Raw genomic sequence first — 27,958 nt, 5'->3', positions numbered from 1 at the left:
TGTATTGCTGATATTAGGTGGTGATAGGAGTCCATAGACCTGACATTTACGATGCCACCATCCACCTTGACACATGAGATCACAGATCCAGTTGCATTGTTTATTGTTTCACCTTTCACATCCACGTACAACATAACCTAAGCATCAGCCCGCTGAATTTCTCGCCGGATCTTCTCAGCGAGTCGCGATTCCGATCTGGTAGGAGATTCATTCGCAGCTGCTCTTGAGTTGTTGGGTCTCCTTTGGAAACGCTCGGGTAGCTGTTAGCAAATCCCACCGCTCCTGGCTGAGCCCTTGCTCGCCCACTTGTTCTGGTAAAACTGGAAAGGCCTCCGGGCCACCAGTAATCTCTCAAATATAAAAAAAAACCTTTCATATCGCAACGCTCACTAAGCTGGACCCGAAGCTCTTAAGGAGATATGATTCGGGCAAACTCCTGAGGTTAACAAAGCGTAGAGACACAACCTTGTACTTGAGTGAATAAACGATAAGAAAATAAACAATATCGGGCTTCGTTAATTAACATTTTTTATTAAATTAATAATTTTAAAACCATAACAAATTATTAAAAACAATTAAAAAAAATTTCATAAACAGCACGTGATAAAAATTTAATTCATAACAACTGCATGAAAATTTATTATTTCAAAACAGCGAAAAATATTTTTAAACCAAAATACTAAAATGACATTCATACTAAAGTTTCTGGAAGTATTTTTTTTTTTCATTTTAATTTACATAAAAATATTGATCAGAGAATGTGATCGTTTATAATGGTAAGCTTGATGTGTCACGTTGATTCAGCATCCCTGAAAGATCATTGAAAATGAATTTCGCTCATACAAAGACGCAGAGAGAATCTTGCTCTGAGAGAGTTCTCCGCAACACTCTAGCCAAGCGATGCACCAAACATATATTTAGGAGGCGACAATACTATTTCGACTGATAAAACCAATATTTGGTTAAACTAATCAAGATTACTTTCATTGTAATATTCATATTTCAAAGACTACCCTCGAATCAGAATCAGGCGTAATTTATTAAATGTAAATGGTCACAATTGTTTTCCCGGTGAACGCATAACTTTGTGTAATAAAAAACAAACCCGCAAAATTATAATTTGCGTAATAACTGGTGGTAGGACCTCTTGTGAGTCCGCGCGGGTAGGTACCACCGCCCTGCCTATTTCTGCCATGAAGCAGTAATGCGTTCTGGTTTGAAGGGTGGGGCAGCCGTTGTAACTATACTTGAGACCTTAGAACTTATATCTCAAGGTGTGGGTGGCGCATTTACGTCGTAAATGTCTATCAGCTCTAGTAACCTCTTAACACCGGGTGGGCTGTAAGCAATAAAAAATAAAAATAAATATTAGCGACCTGGTATCGGTACAAACACTCACTTCTCCTTAGACCTTCGTTGAGCGATCTTGTAAATCTTCCTCAACTCCAGCAGCGCTCTCATGATTACGACAAGCTGCTGTTCAAAGTCTTCAGACCCGGCGTCCACCGCCAGACCCTTCTGCTTGCATATCTTCACGTACAGGCTCCATATAGCCGACCGCACGTGGCTTAGCTCCACGTGACGCCTGGCTGCGGTCTCCTTCAGTCGATTCAAAGCCAATTCCCATTTTATAACTCTGCTTCTCACTTTGTCGTAACGCCACTGCAACGATAAGTGTTATTAGCTATAAACTACCATTTTACTGAAACAATTATGATAATGTCATTTTGTTTTTGTAAATGGGTGAACGAGCCCACAGCCCACCTAGTGTTTAAGTGGTTACTGGAGCCCATAGACATCTACAACGTAAACGCCGCCACCCACCTTGAGATACAAGCTGTAAGGTCTCAGTATAGTTACAACGGCTGTCCCGCCCTTCAAACCGAAACGCACTACTGCTTCACGGCAGAAATAGGCGGGGTGGTGGTAAGGTCCTACCAATTTGGTAGGGCTCAACCTGGAGCTCAGCCTGACAGGACTGGCTAACACTAGCCCTAGTTAGAGCAGACCTTCGCTGTTGGGCTGTTGCCAATGGATGTCATATTGGTTCATTGCTAAGCTCTGCGTTTGACGTTCGATTGATTTAAGTTTATTTGCTTGTCTCGTTGCACATAACACAAGAAAATGTTAACTTAAAGGTCAGTCACTAAAAGATTATTACTACACTACTACTACTACTACTACTACTACTACTACTGAGCTGGCGCTATGACCCCGAAGTGGGTCTTGGCCTCCGACAATAAACTTTACCATTCATCCCGGCGCTACGCTTTTACTACTACACTGGCTAAAGAAAAAAATCCCTCACCCTCAAGTTAGCCAGGGTATTATTTAAGCCCATTATAAACAGCTTCTTCTCCTCAGTTAAAGCGGCTATTTCTTGTCGAGCATTCTCTAGCATCTCCAGGTCTCGCTCTTGACGGTCCGCTAGAGTGCTTTTAGCTGCAGCTGTTGAAATATTATCAAGTTATGACTACTCCAGATAATCTGACTCTGGAATGAACTCCACTACACAGGGTCTCGCGCTATGACATGTCTTTCTTCAAACGAGGCTCGAATGAAGTCCGGAGGGACAGGTGGCTGCCTAGCTATGACTTAGGTATTACTTACTGATACCTGTTAATGACGGTGTGGAGAGCAGGAAACCAATTATTCCAATTGAGATTTCGGCCTTGTCTCAAGTCAGGATGCAGAATTCATATTGTAGTGTTAAAGGAATCCAATGGCAATTGAATATCAGGTAGGCGCAGAACCAACTACTGACTAACTTTAACGAAATGCGATTATGAACAATTTTTAACTAAAGGGAAGAAGGCTACCTTCCATCACATTGCTCAGCAGGGTTTTTTTTCCTACCTAAGCTGGTAGCCTTGAGAGGCTATTCCAGCGTAACCTTAACTAGTAGGTGAGCTCACGGGGCTCAAACCTGACGACGTTGCTAACACGAACCCTAGCAAGAGCCGTGCTTCACAGAATCTACCACCGGATCGGAAACGCGACCCGCTGAGAAGATCTGGCGAGAAACTCAGTGGGCTGTGTCTGAGGGTTGGCACTTTGTCCGGGCCATATAAAGCCCAGGTGAGCGAAGCTGCGGGCGGATATATTCATTCGCGGAACTTTATTCGCTAAAACTTGAAATACGCTTGTGTAGTTTTACTTTTTTCATTTTCTTATTGCTTGGATGGGTGGACGAGCTCACGGCTCACCTGATGCTAAGTGGTTACCGGAGCCGTAAATGCCGCCACCCACCTTGAGTTTTGAGATCTTAGTATAGTTACAACGGCAGCCCCACCCTTCAAACCGAAATTACTTCGCGGCAGAAATAGTCAGGGTGGTGGTACCTACCCGTGGGGACTCACAGAGAAGTCTTAACACCAGTAAAAAAACTTAAAAATGTCGCCTTAAACTTTTAAGTTCCGGCAAAATCTTATGCATGGTTGCTTTTTCTTTCACCGGTACCCAAAGGACGGATCGGTTCCTTTAAAACTCACCCAATGCTTCGTATCTGTTCAAAACGTCTAAAGGTTGCTTGAATTCAGGATATTGATGGACCACTGCCATTAAATAATCCTAAAAAATTATGACACGTAATCAAATTTTAGATTCAACTTGCTTTATGACACACTACCTTCTTGACGTATTTTAATCCAGCAATAGTCAGAATTTAAGCCATACATTAATGTGGTACATGAGCAGTTGTAACTTCTTACCATCGAGTGTAAAAAATACATGGTGTTAGGGAAAAATTACCGATATCAAAAGATTACCACAACGATAAGACAGACGGTTAACCTTTGATATAAAACCTTTACTGGTGGTAGGACCTTTTGTGAGTCCGCGCGGGTAGGTACCAACACCCTGCCTATTTCTGCCGTGAAGCAGTTATGCGTTTCGGTTTGAAGGGTGGGGCAGACGTTGTAATTATACTGAGACCTTTGAACTCATATCTCAATGTGGGCGGCGCATTTACGTCGTAGGTGTCTATGGGCTCCGGTGACCGCTTAACATCAGGTGAGCTGTGAGCTCATCCACCCATCTATGCAATAAATAAATAAAACAGAAATAAAAATCGTTTAAGGATTATCATGCTCATCTCAGCCTATTGCTGTCCACTGCTGATCTCCCCAATCAATCTCCAGCCCGACCCGTCCGCTGCTATCTACATATAAAATGACCTAACGCGTATGATGCGCTAAGAAAAACCTAAAAATCACTATCTCCTCTATATGTTTCAATAAAGTAATATTCATTTTATTATTTACTTTAAATAATAGTTAGACTGGACCTTCCAGAGTTCTTTTAACTTATATCGTTTGGAACCTCTGGGTCTGCGGAGGGAATTCCGGCTCCCTCTGTATTTTGTACCGTATGTTCCATGGGGAGTGCTCTAAGGAATTATTCGAGATGATGCCATCATCTCGTTTTTACCACGCACCGCCCGCCACCAGAGTAGAGTTCATACTACTTGGAGCCATTGCGGTCATCCATAGTGCGTTTCCAGAGATCTTTTTTGCCACGTAACATTCGGCTATGGTATGAGCTCCCCTCCACGGTGTTTCCCGAGCGCTATGACATGTCCTTCTTCTTGGCTTGTGGAGAGTATTATGCAGTAGCGGCTTGGCTCTGCCCCTGGCATTGCTTAAGCCCATAGGCGTCGGTAACTACTCACCATCAGGTGGGGCGTATCATTGTATGCCTACAAGGGCAATGAAAAAAAAAAATTATCTAAAGACTTCTTATTTGCTACTATCTTTCTACCTCGTAAATCGTATAGTCTTTGACTTGTTTCTCCATCAACTCCTTGACTTCCGTCATTTCTGCGACCCGCAGTCTCATAGCGTCCGTTTCTCTTGTCTTCCGTTCGAGGACTTCAGCATCAGCCGTCATTTTCCTTTCGGCGCGGTCACGTTTTTCTTGATTCTCACGGATAAACTATATTTTGGGAACGTAATATCTATATAAATTGGCGATTTGACGGTAGGTACCTACTAGTGGTAACGCGTGAGTCGGCACGGATAGGTACCACCACCCTCCCTAATTCTGCCGTAAAGCAGTAATGCGTTTCAGTTTGAAGGATGGGGCAATCGTTATACTGTAAAATTGAGATTCGCCTCTCAAGGTGAACAGTGGCATTTATGTTGTTGATATCTACGTATTCCGGTAGCCATTTAACATCAAGTTAGCCGTGAACTCGACGATGACCATACATTTTGACAAACACGATTTTTTAATTATTAAGAGATCTAATTTTAAACATTTATCTATCTAAGTTTAAATTATTGTTAAATGCTTCAAAATACGAAATAATATAATGAAAAGCTCATGTAATGATCGCAATTTCTCTAATAACCTTATTAAAACTTATAAAAGACTCCTTCAGTAGCGTCTCCTTACTGCGCAGTTCTTCCCACTTGCCGTTCATCACAGCTCTGTTATTTTTCTCTTCCTCTCTTTTGATGGCCAATTTTTCCTCTGCTTCCATTAAATCACGTCGTGCTTGCTCCATCAACACTTGAGGGGTAGGTCGCGCCACGTCCCATATCGGATATTTTCTATAGACCCATTTAAATATTATTAAATTCATTTTATTATATAATTACGAAAAATATATTCTTCTTTTTTTAAGTGATTTTTTATGTAATAACTTCCAATAACCCCTTTTGTGACTTTTGAGCTTATTTAAAGATATGGTATTGTTTTTGACACAATAGATAGAAAATTGTTAAGTGAATGCGAGATTGTAATATTATAATATTCGGGGATCTTAGCCATTTTATAAGCATAGCATATGAGGTATTTTCCCGAAACGTCATAAACTAATATGTTTTAATACGAAAAATTTAATTCACGTAACTAAGCATAAATATTTCGTAGACCCGCCATACGATACAAAAGTACCCGTACTGGGGTCCCTTCGCTCTGGGTGGACCCTGAACGCCAGCTGTTTTTTTATTTGTCATTCACCACGACCTGTGTTTCTTTTCAATACTGATTTTAATTCGTCGAATTTATTGATCCTAAATCTTGTGATTCAGCTCTAGCCGAACGTTTGCCGCGAGAAAGTTGTCAAGGATAAGGAAGGCAGTCTTGGAAAGCGACTACTCATGAGAGTTTGATTATTCTCACAAAAGTATAGGTACTCACTTTACCATGCTTGAGCTTTCCATCAGCGATTTAAAATATTCCGCCGTACATTCCACGGGTGGACCGTGCGGTATAGCAATAGGCGCCAAATCTTTTGTTGTTTTCTTCATTTCTGTTATTTTGCACGAGTTTGTATGAAAACAATGTTTTATAAAGTTAAATCAAATCGAATATTAAAATCACTTGAATGAAGCTATACTTTGTTAGGTTGCTAGGCGCTAATAATTCTCTGAGAAGTGATCCATAGTTACAAAATTAATACTATTACAATAAACATACAAAATTCATCGATCGAATTGGAATTGGAAGAGGAATGGATTGTAATTGGAATTACATCAAATTGGAAGAGATAATAATAGTAAGGCTATCCCAACACCTAATATGTGGAAGAGAGAATGCATCACGTTGAAATTCCCAAAGTATTAGAATAAAGGTAGTGTTTATCTATATTTCATTGAACTTATTTTTCTCATTTTATATTTACTTGTTTCGCTTTACGTTTCTTAAATTCGTTTTGGCATATTAATTTATTGAAACTTGTCATATGAACTAGATTTCCTTTGTCAGTAAAACAAATGCCTTCTGTCACTCATAGTTACATCAACTGTCACTGTCATTTTACTCGCGTGAAGGGAAATGAATAAAATGATCAACAAAATGATTTAGAGGTTACCTGAATTATTTGAGAATTTCCGTATAATAATTATTCTCTCTCTGTAATACCCCGAACATATTCAATTATTTACACACCTTCTGTTTATTGAAAACACTTAAAATTTCACCTAAACATAAAATGACGTTCGATATGTCTTTTTACACTGGCCTAAGCTGCGGTATTTGTATCGGCCTATCAATATTTGCGATTCGAAAGTACATGAAGATGTTTTCTAATGCCAGTGAAACTGTTAAAAAGGTATATTATTATTTTAATTTTTTTATAATTTACGTATATTTTTATCTATAAAAATAACTACATAATTTTGTTAAGTTGCCTTCCAATACTAATAAAAAATGTATATATTTGCAGTTTGTATCGAATGAAGAGTACAAATTGGTTCTAGTTGTCCGAACAGACCTAAGTATGGGTAAAGGCAAAATAGCAGCTCAATGCTGTCATGCAGCAGTTGGAGCTTTTGAGAAAGCACTAAAAAAAGACCCTGAAGGTTTGAAAGCCTGGCAAATGACAGGACAGGCTAAAGTGGCCCTTAAAATTGACTCTTTAGAGGAAATAAAAAAAATTGCAGACAATGCAAAGAAAATGGGCTTAATCACATCTTTAATACGTGATGCGGGCCGTACCCAGATTGCACCAAATTCAATAACAGTTTTGGGTGTAGGACCAGCACCGAAAGACATTATAGACAAAGTCACCGGTCACCTTAAGTTGCTGTGATAATTTGTTTTCAAAATTGGTTTATTTTAAGTAAATTTATTATTTCTTATAAAAATTTTGACGTTAATCATATGGATGTAATTGTAAGTACTACTGAGAGTGTTCCATACAACCTTACACCATACACCTTGGATTACATTTCTTCATGACTGGACTTCTCTTAATATAAAATAAGAATAGTGTATTTATTGGTGCTTGCAAAAATGTGGCAAAATTGTAATGTAACCAAGCTATGAAGATTAGTCAAATCTATGGAATGAACTCTATTTTTATACAGCACAAAATCCTGGACCCTACGAGATGGTAAAAAACACAGGACACGTTTGTAGTGTGGTGCTGGAGAAAATTTTTTTGAATAACGTGGACAGAATGTTGGACCAAGGTGTCCATTTTTGAACAAATGAAAATAGTCAAGCACCTCTTCTGCACAGTGTGGTCTTTTATCCTGGCTTTTTTGGACAAGTGCCTGAGGTGGAATCTTTCTATTGAGTGCTTGGTGGTGCAGCCCAGGGTATAAAGTGTGTGGCCGCACAACAAATCTCCCACAAGGTGTACTGGTCAAGGCTGCAACAGATTATCCTCTACATATAAAGACAGACGTGCAGCTGGAAAGCAGGACAACCACTCTGCCAAGAGTGTAGCAATGAAGGAGTGTGTTAGTGTAGAGTTCTAGAACTATTTTTGAGCATTGCACAATGCCTCAAAGTATGGTCATTAAATTTACTGGATTGTTTATCAACTCCACTACTCTTGTAGTTCCTAAAATAATTTGTAAAGAAAGCCAGTGAACACCCTATGTGTCATGGGATAATAATTCAAAAACTCCTCTTTGCTAAAAACAAAATAAATGCAGCTTTAGAACAGCGATTTAGATTTTTTGAAGGCTGGTCATTGACCTACCTTATTCTGCTGTATTGTGAAAGTTGATTAAAACACTAGTTTGCTCAGCATTTAAATAAAGTAGAAAAACAAACATGTTTTGTATTGAATGCAAAAATGCAAATTATATTTCATTTAACTGATATCAAATACAGTTGTTTTATTCACTTGTTTTTATGTAAATCCCCAGTTGTTGATATAAACATTTGAGTAAACAAAGACTTCAGAAAAAAACGAATATTGAAAATAAACTTTATTATATTACATACAATTTACCTGCTAAATGATAAGACAGAAAAAAAGTAGTTTTATAGTAGTAATAGTAACAAACTATTAAACTAAAATGCATTTTTGGCAACACTGACAAATCAAACTTACAAAGTTATTTTTTAATTTCAGCAATAATATTGACCTTCACACAATTACAAAGTAATCATATTGACAATATGCATTATGTTACAAAGTAATCATATTGACAATATGCATTATTTAAATTCAAAATGTCAATGCTATCCAAACATATTACAAATAACTTTTTCATTAAACTTCTTAGTGCCGGAGAGTAGAATATAAAATCGGGTTTAAATTGGAATGTATCAGAACAAAACAGTATTTTTTTCTACATTTAAAGAAGAGTCACTTCTGTCATGTATGCAGAGTTAGTTGCACGCATTTAATTTTCATACGACGATAATTTCAAAAGACATTGGTTTAAGGTACTTGAATATTAGGTGACTATGAAACTTAATAGCTTACAGAATAAAATACTAATAAAATATTATTTTTCATTTACCCTCAAAATAGTAGTAAAAGTGGCTATAATTTTCATTCAAGTTGTTGCTAGTCATAAAATCAAATTACTACTAATGACTACTAATTGTACTTGTTGCAACTTTTCTTCAACAAATGTATAATAGAATAAATTAAAAAGTCATAGCATTGAATCTAGTAAGAAATCAGTGCAAATCAAAAGTAGTCAATATGACGAAAAGGTTTCATAATTTTTATTTATTTTTAAATTTACTGTTCTGTAACACTTATATAAAATAAGAAAAATTATCTTAACTTTTTTTGTGATATACAGCATATACCATTGACGGTTAAAACTAATACAATCAAATTCTATAAAATATAACATTTTTCAGCCTAAAAGTTTTAAACAATGAACATCATAATTTTTTTCTTTTGCAATTTTAGGAAGACTGATTATATTTAAGCAACCATTTCAATTTATCACCAATATGAATAGTTGCAATCGCACGTAACAGATAAAAAAGAAACAAACAAAACTTTAACATTTGGTTAGATAATGATTTTATTCAAAACAAACAAGAATGTTGCCAATTTAAATATCTTATTGGTATATTAGGCGGTAGTTTATTCAATTTATGGATTACTATGCTGAAATAATTAGAACATATTTTTCTTTACTAAAACGGGAATTTCTTGTGTGTACTTGCTAAAATTTAGCAAGCATAAAATTGACATGAACGTATTGATTGATTTTATTTAATCATGTGGCAATTTTGTTTATATATTAACGCATAATAATGCATGTTGTACACAAAAATGTCATAACTAGTCCTATTTGCTGTTATAATAATTAATCCACAAATCTAGTGCACTATATAATCTGAGCACTAGATTGCATTCCAAATTAAAAAAAAATGCAATTCAAACAGAATATATTTGGGCATAGTAGAAAATACTTCTTAATTTTATTATATGTGTCAAGGTGACCACAAGAGATTTATAGATTTCCAACAAATCTATTAACATAATTTCAAGTTCACAATAACAAAATTTGTATTTGTATAAATGTAAAGTTTATAAAAATCGGTGGTATACATATTTAGAATATTTAATAAATATCCAGTATATGTTGGTATTTTTAAAGCTCTGTCATCGTTTTAAGGCACACTTAGTTGCATTTATATTTATAGTAGGTACTCAAATAAGCAAAGCCCTAATTCTAAAATGGTAACCTCAGTGTGAACAAATCTCACATAACAGGTCATATTTTCCTTTCTTTGTTTTACCATAGTATCGTTCACAGTAGGGCTTTTAGTTAGATCAGACTTTTTTTAAAGTAAATACTGAATATTAGACAATTTCGAGACATCAATATTTGCTCAATGACCAGATATACATATTATTATAAATACATACATAAAACCATAGACAATTTAACTGAAGTGACACTGGTAAAATATAAAAAATCTGAGATATCACAAAAATAGGAATTTTCAAATTAATTATGCCAATAACAGATTTTGATATTATTGATATTTTTAATTCTATGAGTACAATGGTCGAATTTTCAATTTTCATCATTTTGAACACCTTCTGCTTTAATTTTATGATGGATAAGCCACTGTTTATGGATTAGTTTTTTTTTTTATCAGTGATAACTGAATTATTGATTACGAATTACTGGCCACATTTTTTTTTAAAACTGGGTCGCATCTTTTGGTTATCATTTTCAGACATTTTAGGAAAATTCCTGAGTAGTTGCTAGTCTACCTGAGAAGCTTCTCTACTGGATATTCTTAACACTGGCGTAGTGGCTTAATTATTTATGTAACAGATGCTGAAGACATACTTGACTCAGTTTTCAAAACTATAATATATGACATTCATTCAATTAAAAAAAAAAATTATGTCAACAATCAAAATCTGCGACCATTGTTATAATTTTACTTATAAATGTTAGTACAAAATTTTAAGTAGTAAAACCCTTAAGACACCTGGCTGTGGCAGTCGCCCAAGGTATGAGATGCACCCATTCGTTGAGACTGTCAAACACCACCTGTCGTACGGTAGCGGTACTACCACAGACATTTAGTGAAGTTGAGGAAGCTGTTGGCTCGGCGGAACGGGAGAGGGAGAGCTCTTCTTCCCTCTCGGCGCCGTGCCGCCGCCGTCGAGCCGGGGTTCGGAGGAGGGCGTTTGTCCAGCTCCAGCCCCTATGAGGAGGCAGTCTCCTCCCGGTGATGGTCACGGGGCGACCTAAGGGGGTTGAGGCTGCGCCGCACGCTACCGTCACTCTAGCGCGCTGGCACCAGGAGGACGGGACGGCGCGTCGGCGGCTGCGGACTGCGATGCGGTCCGCATTTTCGTCGTCGCTATCGTCGCCGAACATACTGTTGAAGAGCAACCCGGTCGGCGGTGTATCGCGTTCCGACCCGGCAGGCTGGTTCTGGCCCAGCGGGGTATCCCGGAACACCAGCGGCACCGCCCGGGCGGCCTGGTAGGGCCGCCGTACCGCGGAGACCGACGTCGTTGGTCGTCGACTATCGCCTCGACGACCCGTCGGTCGGGCGTCCTCGGGGTGGCGCCGCGTGTCTGGTTGTAGCGTTGACCGCGGGAACCCCCCTACTCTGAACGGGTTCTGACCCCGGACGGAGATCGGACGTCGGGTGTAAGAGTGCAGGGGAGTCGTTTAGTGGGTGGGCCCTAAAATCCTTGGGCCCGCGATCTGCTCTCAACACCTGCAGATCGTTGAGTCTCACATACCCCGCGCGCCCCCTAGGCGCGGGGACCTCGTAGGAGGTTCGGCCCCCGGCCCGAAAAAAAAAAAAAAAAAAGCTGTTGGCTAAACTATCATTCATTTTTATACTTTAGATAAAAGCCTTATAAAATCAATGTATTATCTATATATGACAAAATTGTTATTTTAGACATTCTACATTATTTTTTAATCAAAACAAATCCCTTCCTAGCTTTTTCAATGACCTAGTACTACAAAATTAAGTAACTGCAGGTTAATTTGAGAAAAAATCCTATTTAAAAAAAAAAAAACTGGTTTCAAATCCTATTCAATCCTATTTCAATCATATTGAACGTAGCATAAACTTAAAACTAATGTAAAGTAAATTAACTCTTAACAGTTCTTTACATATTTTGTATGTTACCATACATTTTAGCAGTAAAAACTACGTCTTTCATTTAAGTATATAAAAATTAAATTGAAATAATTTTATAAAGTAAAAACTGTACTTAGTAAAAATTAACACCAAAAACTAAATCTAAATACTTAAAATCTAAAATATATAAAAACGGTATCTTCAAAATTGTATTATTACTTACTTTACTTACTTATTAATTACTTTTATATTTAACCATAATTCAATTGTTTATAATAAATTTTGTTTATGTTGTGATTCCCGCAACCACGGCAAATTCGTAATTATTCGAGTGAATATATTTATTATCAGTGTTAATTATTTTACTAAATATATTTATAATCTGTATTTATTTTTCAACTAAATATATTTATCATTATCTGTGTTAACTGTTTCCTTTTTTTTACATTAATTTACGCTGCTGAGCTTTCTTTACCTTCCAAGTTTAACATCACAATTTTAATCTAAAATTTTTAGATAAAAAATAATGTACTTATATAATGTAACTTAATTAACAAAATTAAAAACAACAAAAACATAATCGATCTAAAATTAGTTACTACATAATAGCGTGATCAATAAATTGTCACTATTAAAATCTTTTTATGGCAATCGATCATAGACATCACGTATAGTGAAAAATTCGATTAATATTGTTTCAATGTTTACATTTAAATAGACAATAATGGCCGGCCAGCAGAGGCACAGTTCTCGGAGAGTAAATTATTTCCTCTGAGCGAGTGAAGTGAATATATCCGAAGAGAATAGTCTAATTTATACCGAGCTGGGCCTGGAACCAGGACCAGGATTCTCGAGTGGAGATCGCACAGCTAAAGACGTAACGTGGGACGCCTCCTGGCTAGGTGGTGCGATGGTGGTGCGAACGGTAGCCAGCAAGAAGTGTATGAGCCGTAGTCCGTGCTCAGTGGTGTGGATTGGGAGAGGCCTATATGCAGCAGTGGACGACTGTGGGCTGTTGATGATGAGGATGATGGGTCAGGACACTGGTGATTCTCAAGGGGTCCATCGAGTGGCTTCATAGTCCCAGCTCCCTTTGCCTTCAACAACCAAATCGTACTGTACGTAATGTCATACAATCGGAACCAACTGACGTGTGTCAGTTGCATTCATAAAGCTACTTTGACCAGTAGATCTTCATAAATTTTTTTTATTGCCCTTGTAGGCAGACGAGCCTACGGCCCACCTGATGGTGAGTGGTTACCGTCGCCCATGGACTTTAGCAATGCCAAAAATAATTCGTCTATCGACGCTTGAAAGGCAAACGTGACTAAGCGACAATAGCTGCTTTGTACATAAATGATAGGCAATAACTATATTCGACGCGCAAAAAAAATGTATCTCTAGGTCTATTAAAATAATTTCAATCCTACAGCTAGATTCGATAAAATAGATTTTTTTTCAGGTATTTCAAGTTTAAATTAGTCTACTGTAAAGTACAAAGTTTGCCTTTCAAGCGTCGATATGTTCCGTATCGATTCCAAACACATACCGTCTCTATTCGCTGGCATGTTTCGTCGGTTTGGCGTCGAGCGTGTCGATGTACTGTCGGAGGCTGGCGACGCGGCGCTGGTAGCCGTCGGCGGCGAGCTGGTCGTGCTTGTGGAAGTGGGCCGCCTGCTCCATCATGCGCAGCATCACTTCCAGGCCGGTCTTCACCGTTTTGGCTCCGATAATTTCCAGCTGAAACGATGTAATGTCGTCAAGCGCGAGTCGCTTGCTGGACGCGCACGGAACGCATCTACTCACGGGACCGTTTTTTTTATTTTTATTTTTTATTACTTAGATGGGTGGACGGGCTCACAGCCTACCTGGTGTTAAGTGGTTACTGGAGCCCATAGACATCCACAACGTAAATGCGCTACCCACCTTGATATAAGTTCTAAGGTCTCAGTATAATTACAACGGCTGCCCCGCCCTTCAAACCGAAACGCATTACTGCTTCACGGCAGAAATAGGCAGGGTGGTGGTACCCACCCGCGCGGACTCACAAGAGGTCCTACCACCATTAAAAATACGTGCCATAGACATGTATAGTACCCGGCAAACTTCTTGAGCAAATGACCTTGACTACGCAGAACCGAACTTTAGATCATTTTGGTGGTGGGGGCGGGGCGCGAGCGCGGCGTATCGAGCGCGTTATTGGTAGATCAGTCGAACCTTGCGTCCCGCACCGCGCCCTCGTTCCGCTTGTGCTCAAAAGTACACTTGCGTACAGTGAAAAGTGTATCGTTATTAATCGTTGAAGTTATTTGTTATAATTGCTTGATGACTTTAATGTCATTGCTATTTGTTGAGTGTTTGTTGATTTTTTATAAAAAATACACTATGCCGCGACAAACTGGTGTAGTATTAAAGAGAAAGGCTAGAAAAATGGTGTATGACAACAAATGTTCAAGAAGTTTGCCGGCTATTATACATACATATATGTAGAATTGATCGTGGCGCATAATATGAAACTATTCCACTATTGCACTTTTACCCTTCTTTTCCAAAATCTTTTTTATTATAATAATTAAAAATGAATTGACATCTTTCTACACCTTGCTCACTCTTTCATACGTTTCGTTCTTACCAATCCTATGTACTCGTATATTTCAAATATATTCATTTAGTTTATACATTATTATTGTGACGACAGTCGCACCCTTTAAATAAGACAAAATTTGCATCGCCGCAGAAACAGGCCAGACCGTAGTAATTACTCCATTTTGTTTTTCTTTTCTTTTTATTGGATATGATGAGAGAGCTCACGGCTTCTTGGTGTTAAATTGGGCCTATAGACATGGAACGGGAGAGGGAGAGCTCTTCTTCCCTCTCGGCGCCGTGCCGCCGCCGTCGGGCCGGGGGCCGGAGGAGGGCGTTTGTCCAGCTCCAGCCCCTATGAGGAGGCAGTCTCCTCCCGGTGATGGTCACGGGGCGACCTAAGGGCGTTGAGGCTGCGCCGCACGCTACCGTCACTCTAGCGCGCTGGCACCAGGAGGACGGGACGGCGCGTCAGCGGCTGCGGACTGCGATGCGGTCCGCATTTTCGTCGTCGCTGTCGTCGCCGAACATACTGTTGAAGAGCAACCCGGTCGGCGGTGTATCGCGTTCCGACCCGGCAGGCTGGTTCTGGCCCAGCGGGGTATCCCGGAACACCAGCGGCACCGCCTGGTAGGGCCGCCGTACCGCGGAGACTGACGTCGTTGGTCGTCGACTATCGCCTCGACGACCCGTCAGTCGGGCGTCCTCGGGGTGGCGCCGCGTGTCTGGTTGTAGTGTTGACCGCGGGAACCCCCCTACTCTGAACGGGTTCTGACCCCGGACGGAGATCGGACGTCGGGTGTAAGAGTGCAGGGGAGTCGTTTAGTGGGTGGGCCCTAAAATCCTTGGGCCCGCGATCTGCTCTCAACACCTGCAGATCGTTGAGTCTCACATACCCCGCGCGCCCCCTAGGCGCGGGGACCTCGTAGGAGGTTCGGCCCTCTACCCGAAAAAAAAAAAAAAAAAAAAAAAAAAAAAAAAAGGGCCTATAGACATACAACTTGCACGACGTTACCCACTTGAGACTTGAGGTTTATGTCTCAATGATATAGTAATTGCGTAAATTTGAGGTCGTGTTAAGTGCAGTGTTGGTCGGAGCGCGAGGACCCACCGGCGGCAGGGTGAGGGTCTCGGCGTCGACGGGCAGGTCGCCGACGGTCTCCAGCTTGATCTTCTTGAGGAGGCGCGACTGCGCGGGCCGGGGCCGCTTCCTGGCCGCGCGCGCGCCCTCCGCCTCCTCGTCCTTGCACATGTCGCGCGCCGTGCACGAGCACACCCGCGCGCCCACCGTCTGCCGCCCCAGCACCGAGCCGCTGGAACCGAGGACCATCTCTAGGGTACACTTTGAGAAGGCGGCGGCGACATGAGAACGCTCTGGTCGTGGCCGCTGGAAACTACATACCCGATCCTGTATACCAGCGGTCGGGGAACTTTTTTTAATTATTACCCCAAAATATTTTTGTGTAAGTTGATATTACCCCATGGCGAAAAACAAAAAAAAAACGAAATCGCTTCTTTTTAGCATCTTTCATATTATAGTCCCCATGATAATTTTGAAAAGAAAACAATAGCAAAAAATTTAACGATTCTAAAGGAGTTTCACTTCAATATATACTTTTTACTCACAAAATTTTAATTTTTACCCAGTCACAGTAACAGTCGATGTCGGCCTTACCACGTCATTACGGATCCTCCCGATCCATTAACGGTGCTTTTAGATACCTCAAGCACCAGTCACCGTTCGAATTAACCCATAGACACAGCCCACTGAGTTTCTCGCCGGATCCTCTCAGTGGGTTGCGTTTCCGATCCGGTGCTAGATTCTGCGAAGCACTGCTCTTGCCAGGGCCAGTGTTAACAACACTCCGGTTTGAGCCGCGTGAGCTCACCTACGTCAGGGTGAAGCTGATATAGCCTCTCAAGGCTATTTCGACAGTTTCGTTCACCGGTGGCCCGGGGGAGGCAGTACTCACGAGGCGCTCTCCAGGGTGAAGATGACGGCTATGGAGCGGCGGTTGATGCCGGTGCTGCAGGAGTTCTTGCAGACGAACTTGAAGGCGTGCGTGCAAGGCTCCCGGCCCGGCTTGGGCAGCTGCACCAGCACGGAGTACCAGTAGTCGGGGTCGTCCGGGTGGCCGCAGTACTGCACGTCGTTGGTGCCCAGGGGCCGCGACGAGCGCAGCACGTTCTCCGACACGACGCGGTCCTGGCCTGGGGGGGACACGGCACGTGAGCGTCTCGCAGATGCGTCGCCAACAGTAATTAACGCACTATAAAATTGTTTTATTAATTAAAGTATTAATATTATGCCGGGTAGGTAGCCATCATACAATACAAGATATTTGACATACGTCGCTATCAAACCAAAATCTGCTATGTGCAAAAACTCTATTTTGAATTAACAAGTAAAAACATTTTCGTATAAAATTTGATATGAAAGTAAATTTTAAAGAAGTATATCAAATGAAAGCTATAGATAAATATTAAAGCTATAGACATAACAGTTTTTTTATATGGTAGATAAGGCTGTGAATTATACAAAAAGGTCAAAAAGTAAAAATCTCAAAAAGTGCACATAGCAGATTTTAGTTTGACAACGACGATATGCCTCTCTTACGATATTTCCAAGATGAGCTTGCCTATATTTTATACAAGTTTCGAACAACAACATTGGGACTACTGAGCTCGGTGGAAGATCTTCCCTTCGTCGTAATCTCCACACTGAAGTACAATGAATAAATGTATTTAAAATATACATAATATATTCAAGTAAATGAATTATAATACTACCACCACAATATTATAATTCATATTTGATATCCATATTATTATAATCACATATGGAGCAAACATGTAGTTTGTACAATTACACACAATATATTCAGAATGAACGGTAATTAGGAAAACTAATTTTAAGACATCCAAATAATACTGCAGCCGACCGTAAATATGTGTACATTTGGAATAGAGCAAGTCCAGAGTTTATTGCAGGTAATTTCTGCATGACTATTCACCATTAAGAGCTTTTTAATATCGTAGAGAAATATGAACGAAGATACCTTTATCGGAACTGCAGAGTTTGTGCTGGATGCATCTCTCGACTCTCTTCTCGGCCTGGGACTCGTCCTCGAAGACGACGGTGGCGCGCACGTACATCTGCGTCACGGCGAGGTCCACCAGCTCCCAGTTGAACTGGACAGCGAAGTCGGTCTCCATGTTCACGTAGATCCGGTTCAGCTTGTGCGAGAACTGAAGGAAACCAAATTATTAGCTTTTTTTTATCGTCCTTGTAGGCTGGTGTAACTGGTATAACTGGTGGTAGGACCTCTTGTGAGTCCGTGCGGTTGGGTACCACCACCCTGCCTATTTCTGCCGTGAAGCAGTAATGCGTTTCGGTTTGAAGGGTGGGGCAGCCGTTGTATAGTAAGCGGCACGTAAGTTGGCAAGGTTTTGGTGTAGTGGGGGTAATGTCGCGCACATTGCAACAAAAAATGGTCACTTTTATTGCCCGCATATAATATTATTTTATTTTATTTTATTTTTTATTTGCCATAATTTGTTTTTAAGCCTGTGTGTTTAGAAGAAAGTTAAAGAAAAGAGAGGAATTCGTGAAGTGTATTAGGTGTTATAAATAAAATACAATTAAAAGTTAAGAAGTTTATTTAAAAAAATATACTTAATATTAAAAATTATGTGTCGCCGTCGTCACTATCATTTTCTAATAGTGCTACCCCTTGGATTAAATTTATGGTAGCACCTGAGCTGGTGAAAGGAGTTGGCTTCTCATCGTTGACATAACGAAGAATCGCTGTCGTCACTGGCGCAAATAATAAAACGCTCAGTGAATGAATCGACTATATGGTCATTGGTATTTGGTCCTGGCATTGCAAACAAATTTAAAAGAATAACACTCGTAACAAAAACTAAATTTAAAACAATAATAACAACTCGTAACAAAAACTCAATATAAACAAAGGGTTCCTACAATTTAGTAGGCGCATGTGTAACCAGGAGCGAACGGAACGTGGACGCGGTGCGGGAGGGGAGGGTCGACTGACTCACCAATCGCGCGCTCGGAACGGTGCTACGTCTTTCCCCGCGTCCCGCTTGACAACCAAAGAGACCTAAAAAACGACTTCTGCGCATCTAACGACTCTTGCCAAGTTACGTGCCGGGGACTATAACTATACTTGAGACCTCAGAACTTATATATCAAGGTGGTTAACCGATCTAAGCAATAAAAAAAAGGCTGACGAGCATGCGCCCCACCTGATGGTGAGTGGTTACTGTCGCCCATGGACTTCAGCAATGCCAGGGAGAGAGCCAAGCCGCTGTATCTTCGTGCGTGTATTACTCTGACTTTCCTGTTTTGTACAACGACTACCCCACTGCCCGAACCGGAACACGCGACTGCTTCGCGGCAGAAATAAGCGGGATGGTGCCACCTGATATGAGCGACTAGCCTAACTGTTATACCCGGGGTTCAAGTCAGGGTGGTGGATGGTAATAACTCGTAAAATTGGAAATAATACTAAGGGTGGGATCTGTTGAATACTGAAAATTTTACTTAAGACTATCCTACCCATTGTAGACAAATGCAAGATTCCTTTCCAGCAGCAATGAATAGGGCTGGACAAAGAGCCACCTGCCCACAACATTCTTTAATGCAAAATTTACCTGTAAAAGAAGATTACAGTCGAAGTAACTCACCAAGAACTTCTTCTTGTGTGTATCCTTGCTGTGGATTTCGACGCTGAAGTTGTATTGCCCGGGATCGTCTTTGCGAGGCGGCGGTCCTCGGGGTCCAAGCTGAAAAATAACCATTTATTTTCTTATGAGCTCTTATGAGCCAGAAATAAATATTATTATCCATTATAAATACTGGAGGTTATTTTTTTAATTTTCAGTACCTTTTTCGAGTCATGCAAATTCGCTTGACCATAGTTTGCTAAAATTCTCTTATTCATATACTGTTACAGGAAAGTAAATAAATATCTCTAAATTGTATATTAAATACTTGTCTTGTATATTAAATTATATTAAATTATTTAATAAACATTTTTTTGACTTGCTATTTTAAACACTCAAAGCTCTCTACTTATAAAATATGATAAGATTCAGGATTGCTGCCACACAACTTTGGCACTTTGAGATACTTCATATTTTAGAAATCATATTTTCATTTATATCGGATTCATATTCTACAATATTTTATTTAAGAAATCAATCATTTTATTTCGTGCAGTCTAAAGTGGCTTTAGTAAAAATGATAAAAACCAAAAGGAGATTTATGATATGAAAAAAAAAAATTTTTTTAAATGTCACCCTTATCGCAATTTAGCCCCATTGAGAAAATCCAGCGACATATTCGCTAGGCTGACGATATGTGTCTGTGATAGCTGAGCTGCAATATAACACAAGACGAGAGAGTATGGAGAGCAGAGGAGAAAGCGTTTTGATTACATGACTAGACAAATATTTATATTTTTTTAAACATTAAAACATACAAAAGTATATTATTATAGAGACCATTAGCAGACACCACTGGTATCTTAAGAATCTTAAAGAGATAAAAGCTACTTACAGGAAAGGAATTGTTTGAATTGTTAGACACATCACTGATTATGTACGGAATGTCATCTAGCACTCCAATGTCAACTTGATCGTGTATCCCCCCTCTGAAAATGGGTATGTGTATATGAAGACAAATGGTTGTGGGGCCCAAACAGCACAATGAAAATAGTGGAGTGAGTTCACCCAGTCATATAGAAGTCTTAGCAATCTCTACTTGTCGAATTGGTGATACATGATAACTTTTTTTTTTTTATAGCTTAGATGTGTGGACGAGCTCACAGCCCACCTGGTGTAAAGTGGTTACTGGAGCCCATAGACATCTACAACTTAAATGCGCCACACACCTTGAGATATAGTTCTAAGGTCTCAGTATAGTCATAACGGCTGCCCCACCCTTCAAACCGAAACGCATTACTGCTTCACGGCAGAAATAGGCGGTGCGGTGGTACCTACCCGTGCGGACTCACAAGAGGTCCTACCACCAGTAAAAACTTTGCAGTAAGGCATACTAATCTAACACAATTTAGACTTTGAACTCCAATGAAAAGTTCATGAGATTTAGGAGTTTTTATATCCAACCTTTTTATACCATTTACAAGTGTCTTGATAAAATGATATGTTTTAATAATCTCAGAGCTGAAAACATTAAATTTCTATTCTTGTCTGCAATTTGTTTCGAGAATAACACAGGAGATTCGCTTATTATTTGGTTGTACAATGTTTAACGTTTACACAGGGTGTAAGTATAAAACCCCAAAATAAATAGTCTTAGAATAAAGCATACTTGCACATTAAGAACAAACTGACTACATATCAAAAAGGGCATTTTCTATTAATAATTTTTAATTATACTTTTATTGCTTAGAAAGATGGACAAACTCACGATTTATCGGTACAAGCTGGTGTTAAGTGTTTACACAGGATCATAAAGATCATAATATGAACTACATTACACACCATGAGGCCAATTTCAATTGTTACAACTGCTATGTCATCCTTCAAAAGGGAAGACTGCTTCACAGTAGATGATTTTTTTTCCCTATTCCAGTTTCAGATGGACAGGACACAGTAGAAATAGAAGGGTGATGGTACTGTAGTATATTAATGAGGGTACATACTTATGATGAACTGACTGATGACTGAATGATGAATGAAAGATGAACTGACTTATTATTCAATATATGTAATTCAGTTAATTAATTAAATAATAAACTGCAATAAGTTCATACACTGGTAGGCTAGAAATACACACTACCAATACTGAAAATCATCTTGTTATACCTCAGTCTTTTTCAGGCTCCAGTTGAATAGACCAACCTAACCAAATTGATGAAGCTATTGGTCACATTATTCTAACTGTGATTAACACACTGAATACCATATTAAAGATCGTGTATTTTCAGTCAGGCCATGGCGTTCACAGGTGAGCCTTATCTCACTGAACACTAGGCCCACCTGTGGATCGAAACGCATTCAATGTGTTAAGATTATAACTGTAATCATTGTCTAGAGCAATAAAAAAGAGACTAAACATAATTTCAAACTCCTAACACACAGATATTCTTTATACATGATGAAACTTACTGAAACAATGCTTCATCCGGTATAGTGTTCAAATCAATGTTCACTATGTCATCTTCGCATGTGGCAACCTCAAGAGATGTCATGATTTCGTGTTTCATTTAAATAATTAGAGAGAACTGAAAAAAACTATTGTTGTAGCAGCAGTCATTTTTAGAATATTTAATTATACATAGCAGACTCTTTGCCTACCTAGTGTGAAGTGGGTACAGATTCCATCGACACCACAACACACTGCTGCAGTACAGATCTCTATGAAGAACCAGACTAGACAGGGTTAGGACAAACATAAAGTTCACTATCTCCAATTCAGCAAGGATACCTGAAATAGGAAATCAGATTTCACTTTTGTTAGCTTATTGTGAATCAGTAATACTACACCGTTTTTTATGTCAATTCAAAGTAGTACATAAAATTTATAACCATACAGCTGTTTAACTAAACGTATTATAAATTGAGAGATACCTCAAACCTTGTGCCTCACATTGGCACTTTAAGTTGGAGACATATAGATAAGATTTTCACCTTAGGCACACAGTAGTAAATGAATCTTCAGTATTAGTCGATCTGATTTTCTAACTGTATAATTTCAGTTAATTTGAAAAATGTACAATAAGCAATTTTAATTTAAGTTTAGCTTTTAAATTTTTGTATCTAAAACTATATACATATACAATTTTTATTTAATTTATGACACAAATATGTCTTCCAGCAGTTCCAACTTCCACAATAATTTGCTTTCAGGCACAGTGGGACAGTTTGTTTCCTTTAAATTATTTAAGCACATCTTCCGATCGGAGGACATAGCATGGCGTAATACCCGTTCATTTTGAGAGGTTCAACTTTTGTGTAAAATAAATTACTAATTTGGCATTCACATTTAAAGAGAGAGTTTTATAATTTTATTTGTTTGTTTCAATTTACTGTGATTAGATTAAGGCGAACAATTTGTGTTTTAGTTGTGTTAAAATCTTACATCCAACCTTATCGTATTCGAACTTAAAATACACGTACTCTAATCACTTTATTCACAGGAATTAAAAAAATTATAACATAAATACTAGGTATATGTTGTATTTAAAACAAAATAAATATTTTGTTTTCGATGAATTAGTAAAGAATTTAGTATTTCGTACCGTAACTTAAACTAAAAGTTATTAATACAGGTCGTTCATACACTCAATTAATACATTGTGATTTGTGTATAATCTCAAATTTATTAAGTGTATAATCTATGGTATAATCTATGAAGTCTACAGAAGGGATTTATTTTAATAATTTTTTGAAAGGTATTTTATGACTTGGTAACAATTTTTTATTTTTATTTTTTTTTATTGCTTAGATGAGTGGACGAGCTCACAGCCCACCTGGTGTTAAGTGGTTACTGGAGCCCATAGACATCTACAACGTAAATGCGCCACCCACCTTGAGATATAAGTTCAAAGGTCTCAGTATAGTTACGACGGCTGCCCCACCCTTCAAACCGAAACGCATTACTGCTTCACGGCTGAAATAGGCAGGGAGGTGGTACCTACCCGTGCGGACTCACCAGAGGTCCTACCACCAGTATTTACGCAAATTATAATTTTGCGGGTTTGATTTTTATTACACGATGTTATTCCTTCATCGTGGAAGTCAATCGTGAACATTTGTTAAGTACGTATTTCATTAGAAAAATTGGTACCAGCCTGCGGGATTCGAACACCGGTGCATATCGTTCAACACGAATGCACCGGACGTCTTATCCTTTAGGCCACAACGACTAAGACCTTTAAGTCATGTCTTATTTTTATTTTTATTCTTAATTTTATGAAAAATGATAATATGTAGTGAAATGAAATGAAGATGATTAATTTGAGACATTAATCAACTGGGATGAAATTAAATGAAATGAGATGAGATGATATGGGATAGGGATCCTGTCGGGATGGGTTTCCGCCTATTCAGCCCTAGTAAGATGTGCTCCGTGAGGCGGTGCACTTGATGGACGCACGAGTGTTTGGCGCGGAACCCAAACTGCTCGTCGATCAATATCTTACTGGACGCGACGAAATTCCAGAGGCGTTTACGAAGGAGCCGTTCGTATAGTTTGCCTATCGCCGGGAGGAGACTGATGGGGCGGTAGCTCGCGGTTTCGTTCTTTGGTTTGCCCGGCTTGTGTATGCCGATAATGTCAGTTTCTTTCCACGCCGCGGGAAAGATGCAGTTCGTCATAGCAGCATTTAAGATGGTGGCCAACATTGTTATTAGTTGGGCTGGTAACATTTTTAACGCACGATTGTGGATGCCGTCGAAGTCGGGAGCTTTCCGTGGTTGCAGGTTAGCAATCGAGTCCTTAACCTCGGAAGTGGTAATGGGGGGTAACGCGTCCGAGGGCGGCAGGGAAGCTCTGCGCTCGAACTCCCTGTCGACTAACTAGGTGTGTTCGGGGTCCGCGTATTGAGTGCTGGTGGTGCACTGCTCTTGCAGTACATCGGTCAGCAGCTGTACCTTGTCATCGTCATCGAAAGCCGCTGGTTGACCTGAGGGGCGTACTAGCGGCGGCATAGTGACGATAGTTTCAGACTTGAGGGTCCTAGCTAGTCGCCAGTATACTTGGTGAGTGGGCGCGAGTTCTTCTAAGTAACTATCCCATTTCTCATTTCGGGCATCGCTTAGATTAGCGGATTTGACCTCCCGCTGTAGGCGCCGCATCCGAATCCGGTTTGAATCCGTGGGAAGACGATCGTAGGCCCGGATTGCCGCGTTCCTGACTCTTAAGAGATCTCTAAGCTTGGGGGAAAGTCTGATGCGGTAGAAGCAGTCCTCCACATCGACTTATTTTGAAGACCTTATGATCGCGGTCGAGACGTGTTCGGTAAGGATGTTTATAGATTCGACTGTGTCCTCGGGGGATGAAGTTGAATCCGGGGCGCAGGGAGGATTGGTGGAGCGGCATCAGCTAATTTGAGTGGGCGACCGAGCTGCATGACGACAGGTCGGTGGTCTGAGTCGAGGCATCTCAGTAAAATGGTGGTCATTTACTGAGATTTTTTCAGTGGACTTTTTGGAAGATCCCGAGAAGTTACGTCCAGCGGCTTTGTCTCATTTTCTCACATTTGTGCACTGTCACAAATATTAAACAGCTAATAAACCACCGTTATTAGACATTTAAACCTAAAGAAACACTAAATAGACAAAATAAAACAAATCACACAACTTCACTCCTCGCGTTCCCGCCACAAAGTCGTGTATTATCTATGAATGACACAAACCACAGATTAATAATAGACTTTAGTTTGTCACAATCATGGAGTTAATAAGTACCTACAACTGGAGTGCTGTCTGATGCCGAGAAATCGGTCTCGAAAGAGAATACTTTTTGGTCGCGGTGTCCTTGTCTAATGTGGTGACCATATAAAATTTATTTATAGGATAAAATTATACACATGCATCAGTTTTGAATTTACCTTAAGTAATTCTGTGTAACCCTATGTAAATACAAAACACGTGCTTGCAACGTTTTATTTATGTAAATTCAATTCTAAACATTGCTTCGTCGTCATGGTGCCTTTTTTCGACGTTTTTTTTTGGAAGTTGCTGCGTTGTCGAAAATCTAGCACTGAGTTTTATTACAAACATCATTACCTCAGTGCTATTACTTAAACTTCCTCAAACTCATGTTTAACGTCCGAATACTCAACCGCGACTTAAATATTATGTTGAACTTAATTACGCAATTCCTACTTTAGTGTACTGGCTAAGTGGGCCGTGCAAATTAATATTTGACACACTGAGTGAGACACTGCAACACACATGGTCTGCGCGTATCGGGTGCTCTTTTCCTACATTCACATCTTCAATTGATTTAAAATTACTTGTATTTTTACTTCTGTGCTATTATCATGACACGTGTATATTAAGTCTACTAGTTACATTTTAGGAAATAAAACACAATGGGTAATAAAATGAAATGAACTGAAATTCATTTATTTGTTATATGTAAACAATTAAATAACTCTTAAATGACAAGTCAATACACATAACACAATACACATAGTACTTGATCTCTATTTACAAAATATTGGTTATATTATTATTATTAAGTTCAGTAAATTTTCTGTAATCTTATAATATAACATTTCCTCTATTTATTTTTAAGTAAATTCTTTTTTTTCAACGAAATACATAATTTATTTTAATCAATATCTAAGTGGACCATGAGTATCATTAAAATTTCGCAATTTAAATTTCAATTCAATTAAAAATCGCCATTTTTCTTTAATAAATCTAAAATCGACTTTATATTTACAATCACTATTTCACGACTTTTAAGTTTTTGTTTCAATACCTTAACATCTTGTCGTAATTTTGCTTTTCTCGGGGTATTTTTTATTTCTTGCGTTTGAGTACTTGATTCTTCTTGTTTGACCTTTTTAAAGGACATTTTCCAGAAATTCCAAAGTCATATTTACTAGAAGATCCTCCTCGTTCGCTTAACGTCAGGCAAATGATATACATGCTTGCGTGCGACGCTATTCAATACAATAAAAAAAGTTCAAGAAATACCACGTGATGGCTCTTATAATATGAAAAATACATTGCAAAATTATAGTTTTCACGATTGTTTTTTCAAATTTAGTATATGACATAGATTAAGTACAATTTACAAGACAAATGGTATTAAATATTATAATGAGAAAATATATCTCACATTTTAAAAATATATGCTCACACTAGTAAAAATTTATCAATGAATCTGACATATGGAAGGATATTCCACAAACTGGAGAGGATTCTCGCTTAAAACCACTTATATTAAAAGTGTTCACCATGATTACACGGAAACTTTCACGATTTTCGAAAAAAAAACAAGCCACAAGCTGTATCAGTGCCATTTTAACTTCGCACTACAAACGTAAATAGACGCCATTTTTCTTTTAATCCATTCATAGCTCTTTTTCGGTGATGCCAACAATTAATCTGGCTTCCCACCAAATTCAACATGAAAACCATCAGAAATCTACGTACCTACCATAAAATTTTCCATTAAACAGAGTTCTTATTAATATAGAACAATATTTTTTTTGTTAATGAGCTTTATTAATATATGATGTTCTATTAAAAATCAATATATATCATATAATCAATACTTCTTATATAATTTATTTTAATAAATTGTCATCATCAGAAAATAAATTCACCATAACTTTGTACGTTTATGTTGAACCAATTTAATTTTTGACGTTGATGGAAATTCTAAATTGTCGCAATATTTTCTAGTTAAGTTTAAGTCACATCGTTTAAATAATATGTATTTAGATATATTATTGTCATAAAATGTTTAAAATCCTGTAAAGTGGATTGATTTTAACCTTTTCAATAATTTTCAACAACGCCCAAGCTACTAAAAAATCCACTAACCACTAAAAGCCATTTTTGATAACTAAGACGGGGGTCCAAATTCCGAGATTTTATGGAAAATCCTCTAAGCTAGCAACACTGCTTTTTGTTTGTAAAATGTGCGAGAGGGACACCACCACTTAATAATCATTCTCTTTTCAGACCGTTTTTCCTTACATCTTTTGCTATTTAAAAATAAACTTTAAGCCATAGAGATAAAGTATATTTTTAGTTTTTATGTCAAACGAAGTAAGCACTCCAGTTAGAATAGTAACTCTATGGTCACAATATAATTACTAACTCTATGGTCACAATAAAGCTTTAAAGCTCCATTTTACTGTTTTTCTTTATTCTATCTGTTGACTATTTGATTTGATACCTACATTATTATCACCTACTAGACACGCAACAAAATAATATCAGTAGTATATTTATTTAACATTTTATTGTTGATAAATCAAATCCTCTATATTGGTATGACAGTGAAATTATATTCGCAATACGGTGTCTTTTTTTTAAAAACGCTCGTCAATTTGCAAAACTCAAGAGAAATGAT

The 27,958-nt window shown here is 38.7% G+C and overlaps 3 protein-coding genes across 3 annotated transcripts; 1 reads left to right on the top strand and 2 right to left on the bottom strand.

Annotated features, from left to right (window-relative positions):
* Window positions 1-511: 511 nt before the first annotated feature.
* Window positions 512-6,369, bottom strand: LOC101742141 (coiled-coil domain-containing protein 42 homolog). The gene is made up of 7 exons (XM_004922672.4): window positions 6,145-6,369; window positions 5,351-5,552; window positions 4,759-4,932; window positions 3,492-3,570; window positions 2,309-2,448; window positions 1,400-1,662; window positions 512-809 (listed from the first exon to the last, which is right to left on the bottom strand). Exons 1-7 carry the CDS (start codon window positions 6,252-6,254, stop codon window positions 791-793), a joined length of 987 nt encoding a protein of 328 aa, XP_004922729.1. The 5' UTR covers window positions 6,255-6,369; the 3' UTR covers window positions 512-790.
* Window positions 6,370-6,728: 359 nt separating this feature from the next.
* LOC101742288 (peptidyl-tRNA hydrolase 2, mitochondrial) lies at window positions 6,729-8,566 on the top strand. Its single transcript, XM_004922673.5, has 2 exons — window positions 6,729-7,057; window positions 7,172-8,566. The coding sequence occupies exons 1-2, from the start codon at window positions 6,938-6,940 to the stop codon at window positions 7,535-7,537; spliced, it is 486 nt and encodes a 161-aa protein (XP_004922730.1). The 5' UTR covers window positions 6,729-6,937; the 3' UTR covers window positions 7,538-8,566.
* On the bottom strand, window positions 7,102-23,208 carry p53 (p53 tumor suppressor homolog; the record flags this gene model as incomplete). The annotated part of the gene is given in 12 exon segments (NM_001177410.1): window positions 7,102-7,114; window positions 14,759-15,116; window positions 15,852-15,948; window positions 15,950-16,060; window positions 16,063-16,178; window positions 16,839-17,076; window positions 17,925-18,114; window positions 19,576-19,674; window positions 20,450-20,543; window positions 22,024-22,139; window positions 22,213-22,342; window positions 23,157-23,208. Coding segments are annotated over 8 exon segments (996 nt in total). The 5' UTR covers window positions 22,122-22,139; window positions 22,213-22,342; window positions 23,157-23,208.
* Between the last annotated feature and the right edge of the window lie 4,750 nt (window positions 23,209-27,958).

This window comes from Bombyx mori, chromosome 16 (genome assembly GCF_030269925.1).
Source record: "Bombyx mori chromosome 16, ASM3026992v2".
Taxonomy (NCBI): Eukaryota; Metazoa; Arthropoda; class Insecta; order Lepidoptera; family Bombycidae; genus Bombyx; species Bombyx mori.
This window is presented reverse-complemented; position numbering and strand designations above follow the sequence as displayed.

Bases quoted from the DNA above. Each gene is read 5' to 3' on its own strand.
- LOC101742288 (XM_004922673.5), top strand. From the start codon at position 6,938: ATGACGTTCGATATGTCTTTTTACACTGGCCTAAGCTGCGGTATTTGT. The intron at 7,058-7,171 runs GTATATTATTAT...ATATATTTGCAG, and splicing joins CCAGTGAAACTGTTAAAAAG to TTTGTATCGAATGAAGAGTA.
- LOC101742141 (XM_004922672.4), bottom strand. From the start codon at position 6,254: ATGAAGAAAACAACAAAAGATTTGGCGCCTATTGCTATACCGCACGGT. The intron at 5,553-6,144 runs GTGAGTACCTAT...ATGGGTCTATAG, and splicing joins GAAAGCTCAAGCATGGTAAA to AAAATATCCGATATGGGACG. The intron at 3,571-4,758 runs GTAGAAAGATAG...ATAATTTTTTAG, and splicing joins AAGACTATACGATTTACGAG to GATTATTTAATGGCAGTGGT.